Source organism: Heptranchias perlo, chromosome 4, assembly GCF_035084215.1.
Source record: "Heptranchias perlo isolate sHepPer1 chromosome 4, sHepPer1.hap1, whole genome shotgun sequence".
Taxonomy (NCBI): domain Eukaryota; kingdom Metazoa; phylum Chordata; class Chondrichthyes; order Hexanchiformes; family Hexanchidae; genus Heptranchias; species Heptranchias perlo.
The window spans coordinates 119,353,376-119,378,433 of NC_090328.1; the positions used below are offsets into that span (position 1 = coordinate 119,353,376).

Sequence of the window (25,058 nt, forward strand, 5' to 3'; positions counted from 1 at the left end):
GGTTCGGATGGTATCCATGGCTACCAATCCGTGATAAGTGCAGCTCCAACACAGCTCAATAAATCTGAACCACAGGAAACGAGGGTTGAAATGTGAAATTGGTGTCTCGAGCTTAGAGTCAGGAGCATCGATGGGAATAGACTATGTAGTTTGCCCCTATCTTCAATGCAGGGCTGGCTGCAGATTAAGCTGCATAACCTGGACAGTCCATTTCCTGAATGAACTGGAAAACCAAGCAGCACGCGACACTGATGGAATAAACAGAACCTTGCTTATGGGAGTTACATGAAATCCAGCCATTGGGTTCTAAATCGTAAAGACTAAATGGAACTATGTAGCCTTTCTCTTTAGATGTGCCAGTAGAAGTGTGAACAGACATTTCCTGTTGTAGAAACTTCCTGAGCCAATATAACTGTATAGGGAATCTTTGCAACAGACCATTCCTACTCAGATTAAATTATAAAACACTGGTTCAGCCACGACTGGAGTATTGTGTCCAGTTCTGGGCACCGCACTTTGGGAAAGATGTGAAGGCCTGAGAGAGGGTGCAGAGGAGATTTACTAGAATGATTCCAGGGATGAGGGACTTTAGTTACAAGGATAGATTGGAGAAGCTGGGGTTGTTTTCCTTGGAACGAGAAGGCTGTGAGGAGATTCGATAGAGGTATCCAAAATCATGAAGGGTCTGGACAGAGTAGATAGAGAGAAACTGTTCCCATTGGCGGAAGAGTCAAGAACCTGAGATTTCAGGTGATTGGCAAAAGACCCAAAGGTGACATGAGGAAAAACGTTTTTACACAGCGAGTGGTTAGGATCTGGAATGCACTGCCCAAGGGGAGTGGTGGAGGCAGATTCAATCATGGCCTTCAAAAGAGAACCGGATAAGTATTTGAAAGTAAAAAATTTGGAGGGCTACAGGGATAGGGCGGGGGAGTGGGACTAGCTGGATTGCTCTTGCATAGAGCCGGTGCAGACTCGATGGGCCTCCTTCCGTGTTGTAACCTTTCTATGATTCTATTGCGACTTTAAATCCCAGATCTCAATTGCATCATCACATTTGCAACCATACTAATATGACTGAGCCATTCACTAATATAACAGATGGTCCCCATCCATTACCTGGCAGCACCAACAACAACAATGTGCATTTATATAGCACCTTTAATGTAGTAAAACGTCCCAAGGCACTTCACAGGAGCGATTATCAAACAAAGTTTGACACCAAGCCACATAAGAAGATATTAGCACAGGTGGCCAAAAGCTTGGTCAAAGAGGTAGGTTTTAAGGAGCGTCTTAATGGAGGAGGGAGAGGTGGAGAGGTGGAGAGGTTTAGGGAGGGAACTCCAGAGCTTAGGGCCTAGGCAGCTGAAGACATGGTTGCCAATGGTGGAGCGATGAAAATCGGAGATGCGCAAGAGGCCAGAATTGGAGGAATGCAGAGATCTCGGAGGGTTGTAAGGAGGAGGTTACGGAGATGTAAGAAACTAGACCACTGTGTCAAGCACTGAATTGACAGCCAAACGGAAAAGAGAAGAACAGAAAGGCAAGAATAGACAAGCAGTGGAGAGAAGTACCTCCCAGAAGCTGAGGTGGAGCAGCTAATAAAAATCAGAGTAGAATAGAGCACATTGTTGCTGGCCTTGTGTGCCTAGCATAGGACAGGAGCTACAGACAGGTGAAAAGGAGCAACAGGAATTACATGGATATAGATCTGGAACCAAAGCAGATGAGAATGGGCAGAGTGGGTTCTGAACAGAGGCATTGGGCTCGATATTAGGAGGGCTGCGGGTTTGCGGCGGGGGGGTTATTGGGGCGTGGGTTACGCGCCCGGTGAAATCAGTCTGCCCCACGCGCTATCGCAGCCTAATTGGATCCACTTACCTGGTCTTCCGGGTTCCCCGCTGCTGAGCTTCGCGTCGGGCAGACTGTGCGTGCGCAGTAAGGTCTGTCAGCTGGAGGAGCTCTATTTAAAGGGGCAGTCCTCCACTGACTGATGCTGCAACAAATAGGAAAAATTACAGCATGGAGCAGCCCAGGGGGAAGGCTGCTCCCAGGTTTAATGATGCCTCACTCCAGGTATCATTGGATGGGGTGAGGAGGAGGGGGAGGTCAGAGATCTTCCCCCCGGCGGAAGGGAGGAAGTGGCCTGTCTCTGCCACCAGGAAGGCCTGGCTCAAGGTGGCAGAGGAGATCACCTGCACCACCAACATATCGCCCACCTGCATACAGTGCAGGAGGCGGTCCAATGACCTAAGTAAGTCAGCCAAAGTGAGTACACTTACTCATTCTCCTACTCTCCGTCTGCCACATCACTGCCACCACCCCACATCTCCTTCTGCACTGCCAACACTACTCTGTCACTTCACCCCTCACACCCACTCAAACCTCATCCTCATCTTACCTGCACTTACTCACCTCGCCAGTACTCATCCCGCCACTACCACTCAACCCAATCCTTGTACAATCTCATGGCTCTATCTCATACTCACCCTCTCATGCATCTCTTTCATGGTCAGCCTCACTCAACCTGCCACTACCTGTGCTGCAGCCACAGGGCATGCATCACATATGTGTAGTAGGAAGCGTAAGGCAAACGTTTCGTGAGCATGAAGGGGATGCACAAGGGTGTTCGAGGGTTTGTCATGGTTTTTACTTCTATTTAATTTCTGACCAACTCACATCACATATTATATTGGCACCACTACTGCCACGTCTTTGCGAATCTTGTCTGGTTTGTGCAATAATGCCCTTCCCTGAGGATCACAATGAAGACCCACACCTAATGCCACCCATTGTGTCACTGCAGAGTGGGTGTAGGTGTATTTGCAGGGCTCTTTTGTGCAGACGACAGAGATGTCGGCGATGTCCCCGGTGGCATCCTGGAAGGATGCGGAGGAGAAGTTGTTGAGGGCAGTGGTGACTTTGACAGCGACAGGTAAGAAGATGGTGCCCGGGCCAACCGGGAGCAGCTCGGCATGAAGGAGGCTGCAGATGTCCACGACTACATGTCGAGTGACTCTGAGCCTCCGTGTGCACTGCTGCTCAGAGAGGTCCAGGAAGCTGAGCCTCGGTCTGTAGACCCTGTGGAGAGGGTAGTGCCCTCTGCGAAGCATCTCTCTCTGTGGTTGCCCTCCCTCCTGCTGTGCAGGTGGACGTGTCACAGCACTGTGTTGTGGAGCTCCACGTGTCAGAGGTAGACGGCGTGGCCGGCGAGGCTGGTGATGCTGTTCGCCCTCCGAGGAGGTCATGACTGCAGCTACGGCGGCCCCATCCGGGAGATGTACATCTGAGGGGGTCCGCAAGGTTGGTACATGTGTCTGGACACCGGGGTAAGTGTGCCAGTTGGTGAATTTGATTGTCAGGAGGAGGGTGGTGGAGGCCAAACTTTGTCCACAGTGACAGAGTGGCCTCCTGCAATGAGTGAGGGTCTCCCCCCCTCACCTGTCAAATGGACCTTTGCAGCTGCCACAGGCTGATGGCTGCAACACGTCCATTTCAACTGGGAGTGTTTTCCCCAGTACGGGAAACAGTCCCAGTTGTTTGGAAAATCCCACCCCTACTGAAATATTCCCTTAATCAGGTCTGTTAACGACCTGAAATACCACAATAAATACTGTCAAATGGCACCCCGCTGGCTTTAATTGCCTGCGGGAGTCCCACATGCAGGGGCTGCGGGCGCTCATCGGCGCGTCTGTGGGAAACCCGGAAGTGGGCGGGTTGGAGCCGGGCTCCCGACCCGCTCCAGGATTCCCCGATTTTCAGAGCCCCCTCGCCAGGAACGCACCCGATAGCGGGTGCTAATATCGGGCCCATTAATGCCAGAGCATAACTAAGCAGGATTTTCTTCCCAATCTGTTTTAGGTTCTTGTAAGAGGGTTTGAGTCCACTTTCAAAATAAAAGCCCCAGCTCTTATAGTTGTTTCTTAGCACATTTGACTGATTAATAATAATACAACAACAACAACAGCTTGCAATTATATAGCGCCTTTAACATAATAAAATGTCCCAAGGCTCTTCACAAGAGTGATTATCAAACAAAATTTGACACCAAGCCACATAAGGAGATATTAGGACAGATGACCAAAAGAGGTAGGTTTTAAGAAGCGTTTTAAAGGAGGAGAGAGAGGTAATGAGGCAGAGAGGTTTAGGGAGGGAATTCCAGAGCTTAGGGCCTAGGTAGCTGATTAGTGCTCAGTACATAATGGAAGAACATCTGTTTAATTCTGGAAAGGCAGAAAGCTGGCAGTCTACCATGCAGCAATGGTGATAACATCTGCATCACTCTTTCCAAAGCAGAAGGCATAGCTATTAATGGCCCAATGACCATTTCCACTTCTCCATAGACTCACTTTCCATTGATGCACTCTTCTGCACTTCCCGTTTTCCAAAATAAAACTCCCTATTTGCCCTGCACTTTGAAATGAGGTCAATTCTATATGCAGATCAAAGTTGACAATGAATTTCCTGGGCCTCGATGGTCATTGCTTGCTGTTAATGAGGTAACCAGCATTCCTGACATTTTTCCTATATGAATCCTGGATTAAAATATACATTGTCTATTGAAGAAGACAGTGTTATTCGTCCAGTGCCTTTGTTGGTGTAACAGATTTATGCTTATAAAGTACTGTGTCAAATAGCTGATTCAGACTTCTGCAAACACAGCAGTGTTTTATATATACTGTTACAGTAGGAAATATCCCTGTAGACATATTCTTGTCAGCAGTTGTGAGCACCACTGCCAATTAAATTATTTATAACTAAGTGTGGAAACCAAAAACGTTGATCTGATGATCATTTACTCCTGTTGAAGCTCTAGATCACATTGCAAATACAGGAAGTCCTTAACCGTGAACTTTTCTGAGTGGATGCCATTTTTTTTACCCTGTCTCTTTCACAGAGATTACGAGCTCGATTCCCGCCCAATGGTGCAGCTAAACTACATTTTATAACAGTTTCTTACTGCAACACAAAACCCTTAGCTTGCAGGTCAAACACAGCAATTGAAATGTGGGGTGGATTGATTCTGCTAACCCCATAAAAGTTGTGGTATTTTATAAATACTTCCCTGTTACTAATGCTTTCCATGGCAGTGCCAAAAAGACCACTTTAGGCATTTTTGGTAGCTAAATGATAACGGGACAACAGGTAATTTTCTGACTTTGCACTCCCAGCGAGGAGTCTCACCTGCTGACGACATGCACTGGAAATTCTAGGACACAATTTTCCATCCGTATAATTTCTGTTATGCGCTCTTGGCTAGAGAGGTTCTCCACCAGGAGAGCAAAGTTGGAGTACTTCAGAAAGTACTTCATTGGCTGTAAAGTGCTTTGGGATGGCCTAAAGTTGTGAAAGGAGCTACATAAATGCAGTTTCTTTCTTTCTTTCTTATCTTCTTATGACATGTCATTAGTGGGGACTTCTCAGTCGTGCAAAATAATACCTATACTGTTTCCCTGTCCATAAATATACCTGGGGCTGTAGTTCTTTTGATAGACTATTTATTAGCCAAACTGTGTTGTGTAGTCTTCTAAACAACAGAAAGTCTTAGCTCGTACATTTTTAGAATAAGAATTGTAGGAAGGGAGGGAGGGAGGGAGGAGTGAGTTGACATGCTAATGCATTGTGACATGGAGTGGTAGGGCTTGGTTTTGTAGCCCTGATACCCCATAATTTCAGTTCTGAATTGGGGCCATGATGCCAGGGGGAAACCAAGAGGAAGGTCATGCACGTCCCCAAAGGGAGGGCGGGAATCGGAGAGCGAGTCAGTCTGGGTCACTCTTGTGCACTTTGATATGACTGCATCAAGAATGGCAAGGGCAAAGGCACTGCAGCTCTTCAGCGGGATGTGGAGCTTAGCACAAGGAATTGTAGAAGAGGAGAGGGAAGAGAAAATAAGGTACAAAAAATAAGCAGGTTTGGCTACAGGCAGAATATGGCACTAGGCTCCACTCTTGCAGACTGATAGTCCTTCTCAGCAACGCCAATGGAATTCATCCACTTTCACAAAATGGCAGTCATAGGCCAATAGCAAGATCCACGATTAAACATGCACTCCTGAATTTAAGATAAAACTTTGCTTTTAAGGCTAATGCTGTATATATTATTGGAAAGGAGACCTTCACTATGGAAATACTTCCTGCAGTGGTTACTTTGATCTTATAGTCATCCCTCTCATATTTTATTTTGATACATTTTCTTAATGCAGCACCATGATCCGTGTCCTGCAAAATGGCAGTTTTGGCATCGCACTTTTAAGACACTCAACAACTTACGTTCAACATTAAAATAGTATCGTGTGTTACTGCAAGACAGAGCAATTCTGAAGGCAGATTTGTTTCCTTGAACGAGGAGCTTTTGATACTTTCACTGTTAACCAATATAAAGTCAAACTGTTATAATCAAGAGTGAAGTTTGGCAGTGTGAGAAGTCATTACAACAACTTGCATTTATACAGCGCCTTTAAAGTAGTAAAACGTCCCAAGGCACTTTATCAGACAGAATTTTTGACACCGAGTCTCATAAACAGATATTAGGACAGGTGACCAAAAGCTTGGTCAAAGAGGTAGATTTTAAGGAGCGTCTTAGAGGAGAGAGAGAGCCGGAGAAGTTTAGGGAGGGAATTCCAGAGCTTAGGACCTAGGCACCTGAAGGCACGGCCGCCAATGGTGGAGTGATGAAAATCAGGGATGCGCAAAAGGCTAGAATTGGAGGAGCGCAGAGATCTCGGAGGATTACGGGATTGGAGGAGGTTACAGAAAGGGAGAGGGAGCGAAGCCATGGAGGGATGTGAAAACAAGGAGCTATTAAAGGATGTCCACATGGTGCGATCTCAACCAACCACAAAGTGCAGCCAACCAAGTGTACTGGAAGGATCCAATCAGAACTGTAACCAGTGTGAAGCCTTTTTTATGGTCCTTTAAGTTTTCGGTGTTAGTGAAAAGTGGATGTTTAGATCTTCGCAAGTACTAAAGATTTCACTGGCTTTCTGACATTGGTGAGCAGAGCTCTGCTCATGTATTTAAGGACTTTGGTCAAATACTCAGCAGTGCAAGTGGGTTAGTATAACTCAGGGCTACTAGCTTATATTGGTCTAAAGTAGGCAGTGATGCAAAGCCAATGCCTTCAGTATAGAAGCAGCATTAAAAAACATTTCTAATATTATTGTTGGGAAGAGGGCCCTCAGTGAACTCTCCTGACTCCCTCCAGCAGCTCTGAGCTGTTGAGCAGAGTGATGTCTCAGAGAGCTGCTAAACACTGCTTTGTAATGTTCTCGAATTACAGTTTACGCTGTGAATCAGCCAGCTACTCTTTCTTTTCATGTTAAGATAAAAATAACCATAGTTTTATCTTTTACATAGAATTACATAGAATTTACAGGACAGAAACAGGCCATTCGGCCGAACTGGCCTATGCTGGTGTTCATGTTCCACACAAGCCTCCTTCCACCCCTCTTCATCTCACCCTATCAACATATCCTTCTATTCCTTTCTCCCTCATGTGTTTATCTAGCTTCCCCTTAAATGTATCTATGCTATTCACCTCAACTACTCCTTGTGGAAGCAAGTTCCACATTCTAACCATTCTCTGAGTAAAGAAGTTTCTCCTGAATTCCCTTTTGGATTTATTAGTGACTATCTTATATTTATGGCCCCTAGTTTTGGTCTCCCCCACAAGTGGAAACATCTTCTCTACATCTACCCTATCGAACCCCTTCTTAATTTTAATGACCTCTATGAGGTCATCTAGAGAAAAGAGCCCCTGCCTGTTCTGAGATCTAAGTGCTCTTAGTCTGTACTGGTTTAAAACAATTTGCTGGCAATCAAACAATCCTGTGGCAGGGACCGATGATTGCTGTTTCCCCTGTGCGGCTTTTACCTCTCAACTTTGTTTAACCTCCTTCCCCTTTACATCATTCTCCGCCCACTCCCCATTCAAATCTGGACTTGTTCCATATGGAAGCATAAAACAAGAAGAGAAAAGACTGTACGCTCTCAGAAAAAAAATAATCTTTTCCAGGAAAGCTGAGCCTGACAAAAGGGTCAAATGGCATCGTTAATGATAAGCAGGCAACATTATCATCTTAAAGGCCACATTGTTCAATATCCTGGAGTATCTAGGGTCATTAGTTGGATGGTGTTATTGGCAGGAAACTCACAGCAGGGCTAGGTTGGTTTGGAGGATCAATTCACAAATCACAACATTGTGAATGGGATATAAATAAAACATCCTTTAGTGTTATAGATGCTTGTTGCGTCAAAATGTTATGCCATATAAATTAGCATGGCATTCCTGATCAATCAGGAGCTGTGTTTCAGGTTGTCAGTGGACTAAGAGTTCCTTGAAATGGACACTCTCAAAAAGAGATCACACCATTCCCTGGACAAGTCTCAGTCCCGTGTGTAATTTAATCCATTGATAAGTCATATCAATAGTAAGTTATTTTGCATGATGAAATGTTTGTCATTTTCCCTGTCCTTGGGTAGGGTAAGAACATTTAATGAGAGGAACTTCCATACTCCATTTCTCTAGTGCCTAATTTCCAATAGGAATGGTTTATTGGTGGATGGATATCGCAAGGCTGGGAATTTCCACAGCTAGGGTCTGGCAAAAAGCCGTCTCATGGGTCATCGGAGGGAAGGAAGAAACCTTTGGATGGCGAAACGGGGCCCAGATAAGTGGGGGCTCCAGGCATGGGATGTGGCCCAGATGCCTGGAGACTAGCAGTCCCCTTGGCAAAGAGGACACAGTCTCATGCTTCCGATAGGGACCTGACACCACTTCCGGCCTGCCCAGCGATATTGAAGGCAGGCACCCGAGAAGCACCCATAGGTTTTATGGAGTGTCTTAAAAAAGGAGAAAGAGCTGGAGAGAGGCGGAGAGGTTTAGGGAGGGAATTCCAGAGGTTAGGGACCAGACAGCTGAAGGCACGGCCGCCAATGGTGGAGCAATTAAAATCGAGGAGACACAAGAGGCCAGAATTGGAAGAGTGCAGAGATCTCAGAGGGTTGTAGGGCTGGAAGAGGTTACAGAGATAGGGAGGGGTGAGGCCACAGAGGGATTGGAATACAAGGATGAGAATTTTAAAATCAAGGCTTTGCCGAACCAGGAGCCAATGTAGGTCAGCAAGCACAGGGGTGATGGGTGAACGGGACTTGGTGCAAGTTAGGATACGGGCAGCAGGGTTTTGAATGATGGAGGGAGGAAGATGGGAGGCCGGCCAGGAAAACATTGGAATAGTTGAGTCCAGAGATAACAAAAGCATGGATGAGGGTTTCAGCAGCAGATGAGCTGAGGCGGGGGCAGTAAGTTTCAGTCCTTTGCTCGTACATTGCCAGTGGGAGCTATAGAAGGTATGTTTCCCTCCTGACCGACCACTGTTATAACCTGTCTATAAAACGTGATGATGTTGCTGAAATCAGAGAAAAATTTCTATGCGTAATGTGAATATTTGAATTAATTTTAATATGTAACAAAAGTGGATAAAATAACCTGATGTGAGTGACCAGACTGCAGCAGATTTACTGCGAGAGCAGTGACAGGAGGATCTAACATTAAATTCCACATAATCATGCTGTCTACCTCCTTGTGGCTGAGTTTGTAAGAGGAAATTCTACCCTGACCATTTAAAATGAACACACAAAGCTGCCAGATTTGATTTGGTTTGTGAAATACAAGGAATAATTAGGTTGAAGGTGTATTACTGCTTTTAAAAGTCCTGCGATATTCACTGAACTACAGCAATATCTTTTGTGATTCAAAATCAAAGTTCTGCTAATCACGTTAAGAGATATACACAGCTTCTAAACTAAAACTTAATTATATTTTAATGTGCATATGATAGCGTTTCTTACCCCTTTGCTTCACACCTAGAAACATTTGTTTCTTTGGTTGTGATCCCAAACAAGATCAAACGTGATTACCACATAAGTCTTGTTCTCCAGTTCACTGACTGTAGTAGGACTTTAAGAACAGCGTCCAGGGCACCATATTAGGGAGTTTTTAGTCTGGTTCAGCTCCTGGAACAACCATGTTCACTCAGTTCCACACACTGACCCGTCATGTTAACCCAAACAGCAGCCTTGCTGCAGCAAATATTGCACTTCCTGCACCTCAGACCATTTTTTTAAAGCATGCTTTTCATGTTTTGTAATAACAGCGTTATTGGGGTGGGGTGAGGGAAATTCCGCTTTTAACGTAAAATGGGACAATGTCATTTCCCTCCGTAATTATTGCCCTGCTGACAAAGTCAAAGCAACGCACAGCTTCGAAGTGTGCACCCTCTGAGAACATTATTACCTTAGCAGCCTATTAATTACAGAGAGAACAACAAGTGTTTCTCATAATTCATTAAAAGATTAACAAGATTTAAAGTGTAACCCCCAAATCAAGTCAGCAGTGCGAATGATGCTATCATATCACCGCATTGTTCCCTCTTCTATTTATAAAGTTTCTTGTCAGTCATGTTACTATGGGAATGCAGTGCTTTAAACACAAATATTGCACGTATCCCAAAAGCTGACAGCTGCAATCATTTGTTCAGCTGCAAAGTAAGCTCCCTGTGAGTACTGCTGATAAAATGAATCTCAGCTGCTAATTTAGCCCCAGTTGCCAATAGTCTCCGAGATATTCTGTTGTTCTGTGATCGCCAGCATTAGGTTTTATTTTTTTAAGAGTTTCTAGTTTTTGCTGCTTATTTTCAGGCATTTTTCATATTCATTTTGGACTTTTACACTAGCTTGCAGTTTACTTCTGTTGGAAAAAAAAAGGTAAAATTAGAGTAAGATCAGATCAAATAACTATTGATCAACCAAAGTCCATCAACAAACAGATTGATGTTCACAAACTTGTTTGTCCCACAGCAATTTAGGTCCTTATCTAGAGGACATAAATATAAGATAGTCACTAATAAATCCAATAGGGAATTCAGGAGAAACTTCCTTACCTAGAGAGTGGTGAGAATGTGGAACTCGCTACCACAAGGAGTGGTTGAGGCAAATAGTATAGATATATTTAAGGAGAAGCTAGATAAACACATGGGGCCCGATTTTAGCAGGGGTGCGGGTTCTCGGCGGGTGGGCAAGCGCGCCCGGTGAAATTAGTGGGTTTCCCGCGCGATCGTAGCAGGCAACGCACTAATTGGAGCCACTTACCTGCTCCTCCGGGTTCCCCGCTGCTGGTCTGCGCGTCGGGCGGGCTGCGCATGCGCAGTAAGCTCTGTCAGCTGGAGGCGCTCTATTTAAAGGGGCAGTCCTCCACTGACAGATGCTGCAAGAAATAGCAAAGATGACTGCATGGAGCAGCTCAGGGGGAAGGCTGCTCCCAGTTTAATGATGCCTCACCCCAGGTATCAATACATGGGGTGAGGAGGAGGGGGAGGACAGAGATCTTCCCCCCGGTGGGCGGGAGAAAGCGGCCTGCCTCTGCCACCAGGAAGGCCTGGCTCGAGGTGGCAGAGGGGGTCACCTGCGCCACCAACATATCGCCCACCTGCACACAGTGCAGGAGGTGGTCCAATGACCTCAGTAGGTCAGCCACAGTGAGTACACGTAGTCTTTCCCCTACACTCCGTCTGCCACATCACTGCCCCCACCCCACATCTCCTTCGGCATTGCCAACACTACTCTGTCACATCACCCCTCATACCCAGACAAACCCCATCCTCATCTTATCTGCACCTACTCACCTCACCAGTACTCATCCCGCCACTACCACACAACCCAAACCTCATACAATCTCAAGGCTCTATCACATACTCACCCTCTCGTGCATCTCTCTCACGGCCAGCCTCACTCAACCTGCCACCACCTGTGCTGCAGCCACAGGGCATGCATCACATATGTGCAGTAGGCAGCGTAAGGCAAACGTGTCATGAGCATGAAGGGGATGCACAAGGGTGTTTGAGGGTTTGTCATGGTTGTTACTTCTATTGAATTTCAGAACAACTCACATCACACATTATATTGGCACCACTACTGCCATGTCTTCGCGAATCCTGTCTGGTTTGTGCAATAATGCCCGCTCCTGGGTATCACTATGAGGACCCACCACTGATGCCACCCATTGTGTCACTGCAGAGTGGGTGTAGGTGTATTTGCAGGGCTCTTCTGCGCAGACGACTGAGAGACATCGGCGATGTCCCCGGTTGCACCCTGGAAGGCTGTGGAGGAGAAGTTCGGGAGGGCAGTGGTGACTTTGACAGCGACAGGTAGGAAGATGGTGCACGGGCCAACCAGGAGCAGCTCGGCATGAAAGAGGCTGCAGATGTCCACGGCTACATGTCGAGTGACTCTGAGCCTCCGTGTGCACTGCTGCTCAGAGAGGTCTAGGAGGCTGAGCCTCGGTCTGTGGAACCTGTGGCGAGGGTAGTGCCCTCTGCGACGCATCTCTCTCTGCGGTAGCCCTCCCTCCTGCTGTACAGGTGGATGTGTCACAGCAATCTGTTGTGGAGCTCCACGTGTCAGAGGTGGACGGCGTGGATGGCGAGGCTGGTGAGGCTGGTGATGCTGTTCGCCCTCCGAGGAGGTCATGACTGCAGCTATGGCGGCCCCCATCCGCAAGATGTACATCTGAGGGGGTCCGCAAGGTAGGTACATGTTTCCGGACCCCGGGGTAAGTGTGCAGGTTGGTGACTTTGACTGTCAGGAGGAGGGTGGTGGAGGCGAAACTTTGTCCCAAGTGACAGAGTGGCCTCCTGCAATGGGTGAGGGTCTCCCCGCCCCCCCACTTGTCAAATGGACCTTTGCAGCTGCCACAGGCTGACAGATGCAACACGTCCATTCGATATGGGAGTGTTTCCCCCAGTGTGGGAAACAGTCCCATGTTGATCCAAAATCACACACAGTCCCTTAATCAGGTCAGTTAATGACCTGAAATACCTAAATAAATACTTTCAAGTGGCATCCCACTGGCTTTAATTGCCTGCGGGATTCCCACCAGCGGGGGCTGCGCGCGCACGCCGGCGCGTCAGCGGGGAACCCGGAAGTGGGCGGGATCGAGGCGGGATCCAGTCGGGATCCTGGATTTTACGATTTTCGAGGCCCCCCCGCCGAGAACGCACCCGATAGCGGGTGCTAAAATCGGGCCCATGATGCAGAAAGGAATAGAAAGATACATTAGTAGGGTGGGAGGAGGCTCATGTGGAGCATAAACACCAGCACAGACCAGTTGGGCTGAATTCCGGTTTCTGTGCTGTAAATTCCGGTCTGTAAACTGCAAAATAATTTCATTTCAGTTCAGGTGCATATTGAGCAAGGCATCTGAATCAGTGTTAGAGTCCACCAGATTTGTGTCCCTATACTGGAGGAGCTTAAAGCTGCCTTAAGAACACCATCATATCACGGATCAGGAAAAGTTTTAAACTGCACCTGAAGTTTTTTTCAGTCATGAAACAATTTCTTCAATGTATCTCCTGAGCCCTGCTTGCAATCCTGGTAAAAAATGTGCTGTGCTGGCAAAAGCACAGACGCACCTGCACTCGTAACTTATAGAATCGTAATAGTTGGCGCAGTGCCCCCTAAGTCCCATACCCACATCCCCCCCCCAATTGTTTGACTAGGTGCCAGGCAAAGCTCACCCAGAGAGTTTGGCTTGCAGCACAATGGGCTAGGGATCACGACCCAGGAGCAGCTCTTAAAGAGCTGAAAGTCACCGTTAAAAGGGGGAAATTGTGTGGTACAAATACGGATCAATTGTTCACAGTAGCAGCTGCATGGAGAGATGTCAACGCAATCACCCAGCTCCCTCGTACCCGGTGTGCTTCCTTAAGAGGCGTGTTGATATCAGGGCCAAGGCGAAGATGATATCATTATTCTTCTTCCTCAGATATATTTCTCGTGGTTTTAATGTCTTTTCTATAAGTTGGCACCCAAAATTGCAACCCAGCACTAACAATTGGCTTGTACAAATTTATCATTACTTCTTTACTCTTGCATCTATTCCCTTCTTAATAAAACTGAGAATGCTATTGCCTGTTTTTTGACTTTAGCTACATGCACTTGTGCTTTCAATGAATTATGAATTTGAGCCCCCACCAGGTCTCTACTTCTGTTCTAAAAGCTTCATTAATTCTGCTCTTCCTCTCTAGTTATAGAGTCATAGAGTCATAGAGTTATACAGCACGGATAGAGGCCCTTCGGCCCATCGTGTCCGCGCCGGCCATCAGCCCTGTCTACTCTAATCCCATATTCCAGCATTTGGTCCGTAGCCTTGTATGCTATGGCATTTCAAGTGCTCATCCAAATGCTTCTTGAATGTTGTGAGGGTTCCTGCTTCCACAACCCTTTCAGGCAGTGAGTTCCAGACTCCAACCACCCTCTGGGTGAAAAAGTTCTTTCTCAAATCCCCTTGAATCTATGTCCCCTTGTTATAGAACCCTCAACGAAGGGAAAAAGCTCCTTAGTATCCATCCTATCTGTGCCCCTCATAATTTTGTACACCTCAATCATGTCCCCCCTCAGCCTCCTCTGCTCCAAGGAAAACAAACCCAATCTTCCCAGTCTCTCTTCATAGCTGAAGCGCTCCAGCCCTGGTAACATCCTGGTGAATCTCCTCTGCACCCTCTCCAAAGCGATCACATCCTTCCTGTAGTGTGGCGACCAGAACTGCACACAGTACTCCAGCTGTGGCCTAACCAGTGTTTTATACAGCTCCATCATAACCTCCTTGCTCTTATATTCTATGCCTCGGCTAATAAAGGCAAGTATCCCATATGCCTTCTTTAGTACCATGGGATCTTTTATGTCCATCTGAGATAGCAGATAGAGCCTCAGTTTAACATCTCATCTCCTCAGTTTAACATCTCATGTTCTAAGCTTAGACATTCCCCCCAACCCCTGCCATATTAAATCCTCCCCCATTTCTCTACTTGCCCTCTCTGCAAGGATGTTTGGTTCCAGTGCTTCTTTGAGAAAGAACTTTTTCACCCAGAGGGTGGTTGGAGTCTGGAACTCACTGCCTGAAAGGGTTGTGGAGGCAGGAACCCTCACAACATTCAAGAAGCATTTGGTTCCAGTGAAGGCCATCCTTTCAGTGTAGCTCTCTTTTGTCCCAGAATTTGCTCTAATATCCCAAGAATGTCAACATCTCCCTCCTCCTCCCACCTGCCCTGCAGCACATTTTGACCCGTCTAATCTTCCCCTCAACCTATCCACTGCGTGGAACGGGCAGTAATTGGGAGATTACTGCCACCTTGGTTTTTGTCAATCTGGTGCCCAACTCTTTAAACTATCTCTTTCTATTTACTGGAGAAGCTGAGATTGTTCTCCTTGGAGCAGAGAAGGTTACGGGGAGATTTGATAGAGGTGTTCAAAACTATGAAGGGTTTTGATAGAGTAAATAAGTAGAAACTGTTTCCAGTGGCAGAAGGGTCGGTAATCAGAGGATACAGATTTAAGGTGATCGGTAAAAGAACCAGAGGCGGCATGAGGGAAAAAAAATTTTACACAGTGAGTTCTTTTGATCTGGAATGCACTGCCTGAAAGGACGGTGATTCAATAGTAGATTCAGATTCAATAGTAACTTTCAAAAGGGAATTGGATAAACACGTGAATGGAAAACATTTGGAGGGCTATGGGGAAAGAGCAGGGGAGTGGGACGAATTGGATAGCTCCTTCAAAGAGCCGGCACAGGCATGATGGGCCAAATGGCCTCCTGTGCTGTATGATTCTATGTCATCGGTTCCAACACGGACCACGACTTTTGGCTGCTTTCTCTCCCTTCCCAGAAGTTTTTCTACCCATTCCGTGATGTCCTTCACTCTGGTACGAGGGAGGCAACCTACCATTTGGGACTCCCAGTCATGACTGCATCAATTTTTTTTCTTTTGCTTGTGAGGTGGAGTAACAACAGGATGCGGCTGGAGGCAATTATAAGGACAGATGTCTCACAGATTTGACCCTGCATGTTGCTAGAAACACAGAAAAGATTTGGACAACACGGGTTGCTGGAGGCAATCCAGAGATTTCCCATAGGCTAATGCTGCTCCAACAATCTTGATTTACCAGCTGATGGTTAACTTTGCAGTTGTGTTCACAAACACGATCGCCTCGATTTTAACCCCCCTCCCTGACGGGTGGGAGAGGGTCAGATGGAGGGGGTTAAAATATCGGGGTCAAGCAACCCGACCCCATTCCCGGCCGTCATAATATCAACCTCCTGCCGCTAAATTTCTGCTCCCACCCACTGGCCAGGAAGTCAAGCTGGCCAGCTGTCAGGCAGTGATTTATTTAAACGAGGCCCTGCCGTTAAGATCGGCAGGGCCTCCACATCCCCGGCCTTGCCTGGTTCTTCACCGGCTATTGGGCTCCCTTCCCCGCCTCCCCGTTAATATCGGGGCCAAGTTTTTTCCTTTGCAAGCAAGAAATTGCTGACGTCAATTCTGATCAAAAAAGTGTGGTGTACTATTAACCCTTCAATTGAAAGGACCAGATTAGGTAACTCTCAAATATAAACAGAAAATATTTGAAACGCTCAGCAGGTCAAAGCAGCATCTGTGGAAAGAGAAGCAGAGTTAGCGTTTCAGGTCGATGATCTTTCATCAGTTGGCTCATGTGGAGCATAAACGCTGGCATAGACCAGTTGGGCCGAATGGCCTGTTTCTGTACTGTAATTCTATACGTAACTCTATGAAGCTTTTTCTGTATTTATTTCAGATTTCCAGCATAGAAACAAAGAAAATAGGAGCAGGAGTAGGCCATTCGGCCCTTCGAGCCTGCTCCGCCATTCAATATGATCATGGCTGATCGTCTATCTCAATACCATATTCCCGCTCTCTCCCTATACCCCTTGATGCCTTTTGTGTCTAGTAATCTATCTAGCTTCTTCTTAAATATATTCAGTGACTTGGCCTCCACAGCCTTTTGTGGTAGAGAATTCCACAGGTTCATCACCCTCTGAGTGAAGAAATTTCTCCTCATCTCAGTCCTAAATGTCCTACCCCGTATCCTGAGACTGTGACCCCTCGTTCTGGACCCATCAGCCAAGGGAAACATCCTCCCTGCATCCAGTCTGTCTAGCATCTGCAGTATTTTGATTTTGTTAGGTATCCCTCAGTTTGTTGACTGATCATGCAGGGGATATCTTTAGGGCTTGGCTTTAAAATTTTGGTATTCATGGAACCAAACCCAAAAACTGATCCTGATTATTCGATAATGCAGATTGCTGCTCAAGCCTCAGTCACAGCGTTTCCATTGAACTAGTGGAGGTCATACTCCCATCGTCACCATCCCCATCATCATCAGAGATTTTTTAAAATTCATTCTCAGGATGTGGGTGCCACTGGCAAGGCCGGCATTTAATGCCAACCTCTAGGTGCCCTGAGAAGGTAGTGGTGGGCCTTCTTCTTGAACCGCTGGTAGTGATTTGCTACAACTGAGTGGCCACTTCAGAGGGCAGTTAAGTGTCAACCACGTTGGTGTGGGACTGGAACCATATATAAGCCATACCAGGTAAAGACGGCAAGTTTCCTTCCCTAAAGGACATTAGTGAACCAGTTGGGTTTTTACGACAATCCAACCTTTCATTGGACTTTCCCATTAGGCTAGAAGGTATAAGAAAGAAAGAACTTGCATTTCTATAGAGCCTTTCATAATCTCAGGACATCCCAAAAGAGCTTTACAGTCAATCAAATACTTTTGAAGCGTAGTCACTATTGTACTGTAGGGAAACGCGGCAGCCAGTTGCGCACAGCAAGCTCCCACAAACAACAATGAGATAAATGACCAGATTATCTTTTTTTGATGTTGATTGAGAGATAAATATTGGTCAGGCCATTGGGTAGAAGTCCCTTACCTTTTTTCGAAATAGTACCATGGGATCTTTCATGACCACCTGAGAGGGGAGACGGGGCCTCAGTTTAATATCTCATCCAAAAGACGGCACCTCCAACAGTGCAGCACTCCCTCAGTAATGCACTGGGAGTGACAGCCTGGATTTTGTACTCAAATCTCTAGAGTGGGACTTGAACCCATGGATCTTCTAACTCAGAGGTGAGAATGTAACCAACTGAGCCATAGCTGACACCAACGTGTAACTATGGTTATTTTGTTTATTTCCCTTCCGTCTTTTCTATCTTCTGCACCTTTATAGATCTGCCTGGGTCACTGCTTTGGTGCTAGAAGGTATAAGAAAGTGCATTGGGTTCAATTGCCCACTGATTTTTCCTCTCTCTCCCCGGGCACATCCCTGGCAACTGCACACTGCCTCCACCCAATGTCATGGCTGAGATTGGGAATTTACCATGTGGGGAATCATAGGTGCAAATCAACGGCATCAAGCTTTGAACAACCAATGTTCTCTGCTACTATATAATTACATTTTAAAAATATATATAAATCACATTGTTCAACAAAAAATAAAGCCCCACCAAATAATGAGGGGAGTTGTGGCTGAATTTTATCATATCTCATTTCAGTGGCAGAAGGGTCGGTAACCAGAGGACACAGATTTAAGGTAATTGGCAAAAGAACCAGAGGCAACATGACGGAAAAAATTTTTACGCAACAAGTTATTATGATCTGGAATGCGCTGCTTGAAAGGGTGGTGGAGGAAATTCAATAGTAACTTTCAAAAGGGAATTAGATAAATACTTGAAGGGGAAAAATTTACAGGGCCATGGGGAAAGAGCAGGGGAGTGGGACTAATTAGATAGCTTTCAAAGATGGGCCAAATGGCCTCCTTCTGTGCTGTATCATTCTATGATTGCCATCAGACATCTGGGAAATAATGTTGTTGGGAATTATGGACTTGTTAGTTTGACATTTATTGTAAGAAAAACATTTGGGTCTGTTTTAAGGGAAGTAATTCAAGGACATTTAACAAGAAGAAGGTCAATAATTTCAAACTAACACAGTTTATGGAAGAGAGGTCACGTTGAACATATTTGTTGGAATTCCTTGAGGATGTAACCGAATTTATGTATAAGGGTAACAACGGATATTATATATCAGGACTTTCAAAAAATATTTGATGAAGTCTCTCACAGGAGACTTTTGGCCAAAGTGAAAGCTCTTTGAATAAAGAAAGATGTGTGAAAGGGATAATAAATCAGCTAAATATTAAGAAATAAAAAGTACTGATCTATGGTGGTAAATCAAATTAGTGAGCTGCAAGCAGTGAAGTGCCCATAGATCCTGGGATTGTTGCTTTACACAATGTTTATAAACAATCTTAACCAAGATTTATTAAATGGCTTTCAACCTGGCAACTGCACACTGCCTTCACCCAATGTCATGGCTGAGATTGGGAATTTACCAGATGGGGAATCATAGGTGCAAATCCATGGCATCAAGCTTTGAACAACCAATGTTCTCTGCTGCTATGTAATAACATTTTAAAAATACATAAATCACATTGTTCAACATAAGATAAAGCCCCACCAAAGAATGAGGGGAGTTGTGGCTGAATTTTATCATATCTCATTTCAGTGGCAGAAGATTTCTGCTTAAGGCTACGCTGAGTTTCAAACCCACCTTCCGTCCATTACTGAGGCAGTCTATTTACAACCCTGAGACATTGCCCACTTCTGTCTCCACCTCAAGTCCACCGTCACTGAATCCCTCATCCACATCCTTGTCCATCTCCATGCTCGACTTTTCCATTGCTCTGTTAGGCAGCCTTCTAAGCTCCACCCTACGCAAACTCCAACTCCTCCTGAAACCCATCGTCTGCATCCTATCCCATAAAAGGTACTATTCATTCATTGCCCTAATTTTCGATAAGCACCACTTGCTCCCCATCTTCCAGTGCATTGACTTCAAAATCCTCGTCCTCATTCAAAAACATTTTTCATGGCCTCTGCAACTTCTCTTCTGAGTCTGGACTACCGAGCACTGGTCATTCCATCATTGATGGCAGAGTCTTCAGTCATCATATGCCCACACTGGAATTCTCTCCCTATCGCTTCCACATGGAAACTCTGGCAAAGAGAAAGAGGTCAAAAGAGGGGATCGGGCGGGAAAGTGGAGTTGAGGTCGAAGATCAGCCATGATCTTACTGAATGGCGGAGCAGGCTCGAGGGGCCGTATGGCCTACTCCTGCTCCTATTTCTTATTTTCTTATGTTCTTATGTCAGGGAGGGGACCTGAGTAAAATTGGAACAAAGAATGTTCATCTAGTTCGCCTTCTACCATTCTGATACTCGCATAATACAAAATAATGGAGTTGTCGACTAATGATAGCAATCAATCTCTATCAATTAGTCTACAACAGATCCAGGTGTGAGGTGAGGAAAACCCCAGTGGTGGAAAGCTTTGGAAACCATCGGTCCAAAGTCACCTGTTCCTCCCAAGCCTGCTACACTTAACCACGTGTCATAACTCAAATTATACTGTATCCCAAAATGTTATTTTCAAATAGGATCAATAAAAAGACAGTGTGGTTTCTATGGAATGAGAGTTGAAGTCAATGTATTTACTTATTTAGAGGGTCACACCTCACACTGTCCTATCCTGGACCTCACATAAAGATAAGATAAGTGAAAAAAACTTTGCCATGTTATCTGGGGTCCTTCGGTTTAAGGGGAATATGCACAAGGAAGAGGAGGAGAATGAGAAGGAGCCTTCCTTAACAGTGTCTGAATGGGAGGCAGTGTCACAAGTTTTATATGGCGGCTTAAATATGGGTTTATTCTGCTAACGTCCAACTTGAGAATGTCCAGGATATGTTTGCCCTTGTCCTTGGCTCATGTGTTGCAGCATGAACTGTGTGACCTCAGTCAGCATTAAAGAGAAACTCCATCTCATAGGTTATTAGCTGAGGGTGTCTAGGCTTGGAACTGAAAGACTGTCAGACAGCTGTCTAATGGATGTGATATAATACAGCGAATTTTGCATGGTTCAACTCAGTTAAAAACTCATTAATGAGGAGGGGTTGGGGAATATATAGAAAAATCCTGATGTAGCAAGTACTTATTTTCTGAATCTATTAATCAAGAGGATAGTGGAAGGAGTTAAATACGAGAAATTTGCCCAATTATTTAATTAAAATCTCAAATCATGAAGAGAATTTCATTCTATTTGGAGCTATTAGAACAGGCTAATACTGAAGGAATATCCACTGTATGAGGAACTAGCTAAATATGCTGGAGTTCATCTATATAATTAAAATTTTTATGGGCAGTACACATCTGTAGCAATGACACGCTCAACGATGTCATATCGAAAAATGTCACATCTTAAAGACCATCACATTGCACAAAATTGTGATCACCTTAAATAACCATTATATTTTAAATTAACAATGCTGACTAGCTCAATTGCTCCATATTAGGTGTCAGCCGTTGCTCAGTGGGTGGCATTCTCGCCTCTGTATCAGAAGGTTGCGGGTTCAAGTCTCACTGCAGGGACTTGAGCAGACCCTGTGGTTTCTGCACTGTTGGAGGTGCCGTCTTTTGGATGAGACATTAAACTGAGGCCCCGTCTGCCCTCTCAGTGGTTGTAAAAGATCCCATGGCTCTATTTCGAAGAAGAGCAACGGAGTTCTCCCCGGTGTTCTGGCCAATATTTATCCTTCACCAACATCACTAAAACCGATGATCTGGTCAATATCACATAGCTGTTTGTGGGATCTTGCTGTGCGCAAATTGGCTGCTGCATTTCCTACATTACAACAGCGACTACACTTCAAAAACACTTCATTGGCTGTGAAGCGCTTTGGGACACGCTGAGGTCGTGAAAGGCGCTATAGAAATGCAAGTCTTTCTTTCTTATTTTAAATAACCAAAGGTTTTCAAAGCACCAATCTCTGGACAGATGTCAAAGACTGCAGTTAGAATTTACAGTCTGCATGAATGGTATCGGTTTAACATCTCATCCGAAAGACGGCACCTCCGACAGTGCAGCACTCCCTCAGTACTGCAATGGGAATGTCAGCCTCGATTATGTGCTCAAGTCTCTGAACTGGGACTTGAACCCACAACCTTCTAACTCAAAGGCAAGGCGGATGCTTCAACAATCATGGTTCAGTAAGTGGTACAGTCCCCACCACTTGTACAATGCATGCTTATCACGGGTAACCGCCTATCATAGAATGATACAGCACAGGAAGAGGCCATTCGGCCCACCATGCCTGTGCTGGACTATTACATCGGGCAAACGGTGCTAAACGTTGGCCACTAACCACTGGAATCAATGACAAAGGCATCGCCTACAACTCGTTAAGCATGCCGGCTATTTCGATCCAAAGGCGGTTGTCACTGTTGTGATATTGGAGTGTATGGCCAGAGAAAATATACGGGAGATGGAAGCTTTGCCATGTTAATGTTCACAAGTATGATGCTGTTAACTTTTATACATTGAAATCTGTACACCCTGTCAAACCCCTTCATAATTTTAAAGACCTCTATCAGGTCATTGCTCAATCTTTCCTGGTAGTTGTACCCTCTCAATACTGGTATCATCCTTGTAAATCTTTTATTTGCACTTTCACCAGGGCTTCTATATCTGTTATTATAATATTGGAGACCAGAACTGTGCATTGTCCATCACTAATTTAATAAACAGAAGGAGCGGGGCGCATGTCAGTAATATTATTGAGATTTGACCGTAATCTCCTTGGCTTTAAGCACTGCCTGTTTAATAATTAGCTGCCGAGTGCCTCGTTACAATGCTATGTATTGTTTTCTTTAGAGCCCCTCAGCTGTTGCAACAGGAGACGTCCACCATGGTGGCCGTGAAGATGCTGAAAGAAGAGGCTTCGCCTGACATGCAAGCAGATTTCCAGAGAGAGGCAGCGCTCATGGCAGAGTTTGACCACCCTAACATCGTCAAGCTATTAGGTAACTCCTGCTTTGTGATGCTAAAATACAAGCTACAACAATAACTTGCACTTATATGGCACCTTTAACGTAGTAATACACCCCAAGGCGTTTCACAGGAGCGTTATCAAACAGAAAGTTGACACCGAGCCACATAAGGAGATATTAGGACCGGTGACCAAAAGCTTGGTCAAAGAGGTAGGTTTTAAGGAGCGTCTTAAAGGAGGAGAGAGAGGTAGAGAGGCGGAGAGGTTTAGGGAGGGAATTCCAGAGCTTAGGGCCTAGGCAGCTGAAGGCACGGCCGCAATGGTGGAGCGGTGAAAATCGGGGATGCGCAAGAGACCAGAATTGGAGGAGCGCAGAGATCTCAGATGGTTGTGGGGCTTGAGGAGGTTACAGAGATAGGGAGGGGCGAGGCCATGGAGGGATTTGAAAACAAGGATGAGAATTTTAAAATCGAGCCAATGTAGGTCAGCGAGCACAGGGGTGATGGCTGAACGGGACTTGGTGCAAGTTAGGATACGGGCAGCAGGGTTTTGGATGTGCTCAAGTTTACGGAGGGTGGAAGGTGGGAGGCCGGTCAGGAGAGCATTGGAATAGTCGAGTCTGGAGGTAACAAAGACATGGATGAGGGTTTCAGCAGCAGAAAGAATGGGGTCAAATGGGTAAATGTTATTTCACTCTGCTAATTGTCTTAAAGCCTGCTAAATGACCTAGTACTTTGGAACCCAGCCCAGAGCGACCCTGAACAGCCTGTTATAAATTTCTAAAGGTATTCAAAGTATTTGTAAGAGAATTTTAGAGAAACTGCAGTTTGCAGATTTCATGTGGGGTAGCATCTGTTCCATTCATGTGCAGAATACACAGGGGCCAAAGCCAGGGTTTGAAGTTTGAACTGTTGCCATTTTGAAAGAAGTTGTTCCTTTGCTGGTAATACACAGAGGAAAAAGCATCAGCAAAACTAATGTCTCTGCAATAGGAGTGAAGGCCAAGCCTTTGCTCGTGATGCGCTCTGTGCATCTGGCTAATAAATACACTCGAGAATTCAAAATAACAGATTGGAAAGGTCAATCTTCACATGCAGTTATGTTGCCTCAAATACTTCATTGCTCCACACAGCTCTGGTGCATTAAGTGGTCTTCTGTGAATGTGGTGTAGGGGCAGATGTAAACCCCTCCCCCCTTTTAACGAGTACTTTCTCAATTTCACCGTCTGCCCTCTCAGGTGGACGGAAAAGAACCGTGGCACTATTTCGAAGAAGAGCAAGGAAGCTCCCTTGCTCCTGGCCAACATTTATCCCTCAACCAACACCTAAAAACAGATTATCTGGCCGTTACCACATTGCTGTTTGTGGGATCTTGCTGTGCACAAATTGGCTGCCGCTACATTGGCTACATTACAACAGTGACTACACTTCAAAAAAGTATTTAATTGGTTGTAAAGCTCTGTGGGATGTCCTCAGGCCGTGAAAGGCACTAGATAAATGCAAGTCTTTCTTTCCTTTCAACCAAAAAGGCACTTCTGTCGGTTCAAATTTGGATGCTTTGGGTTTGTTTTTGCAAAATAAGGAAACTTATATTGGCACCGAAATGGGGAAAAGTTGAATAAGATTCAATTTCAAAAGGCTTGACTGAGAACAGCTTGAGCTAAACACAACCGCCATTCATTGGTGACCCATTCGCCCCCTAGTGGTTTGACAGAACAAGCTAACATGGCACACAGTGTACAGTGCCAGAAAGAGACTTTACAATGTAGGTCACAGAAAACAACATCACTGGAAGTGAGAGCCCTGGGACTAAGGTTGCCAACCCTCCAGGATTGTCCTGGAATCTCCAGGAATTGGAGATTAATCTCCTGGACACTGCCACCAGCAAACCCAGGAGAAAAAATCATCGGGACAATAAAAAAAATTGTGTTTTCTTTTTCATTTTCTTTGAATATTTTCATTTATTAGCTGTAAAAATATTGAAGCTGGGGGAAAAAAGGCTGTTTCGTTAACAGTCAGGATTAATCCAATTGGGTAACAAAGAGTCTGTTTGCTTTCCAATTGGTTATGGGAATGCAGTGCGCCCGGAGGATGGACCAATGGCGTGAGTGTGAGGGCGGGGCAGTTCAAGGCGGGAAGTCATGTGACAAAACCTCCAGGAGAAGTCGAACCAGAGTTGGCAACCCCACCCGAGACACACCAGCAAATCACAACTTCAGCCACTCACATTAGTTTATCAGCAACATTTGTAATGCTTTCTGAAATATAGTGTAGGAGTGGATGACAATCTAAATATGGAGCGATGGGATCAATGTGAATTGA

At 45.5% G+C, this 25,058-nt stretch overlaps 1 protein-coding gene across 1 annotated transcript in view; it reads left to right on the forward strand.

The window, feature by feature from the left end:
- The window catches only part of musk (muscle, skeletal, receptor tyrosine kinase), a 144,313-nt gene that overhangs the window by 102,018 nt on the left and 17,237 nt on the right, over window positions 1-25,058 (forward strand). Inside the window, exon 16 of the mRNA XM_067983572.1 lies at window positions 22,623-22,771. Within this exon, the coding sequence (XP_067839673.1) occupies window positions 22,623-22,771 (149 nt within the window). The remainder of the gene's footprint in view (window positions 1-22,622; window positions 22,772-25,058) is intronic.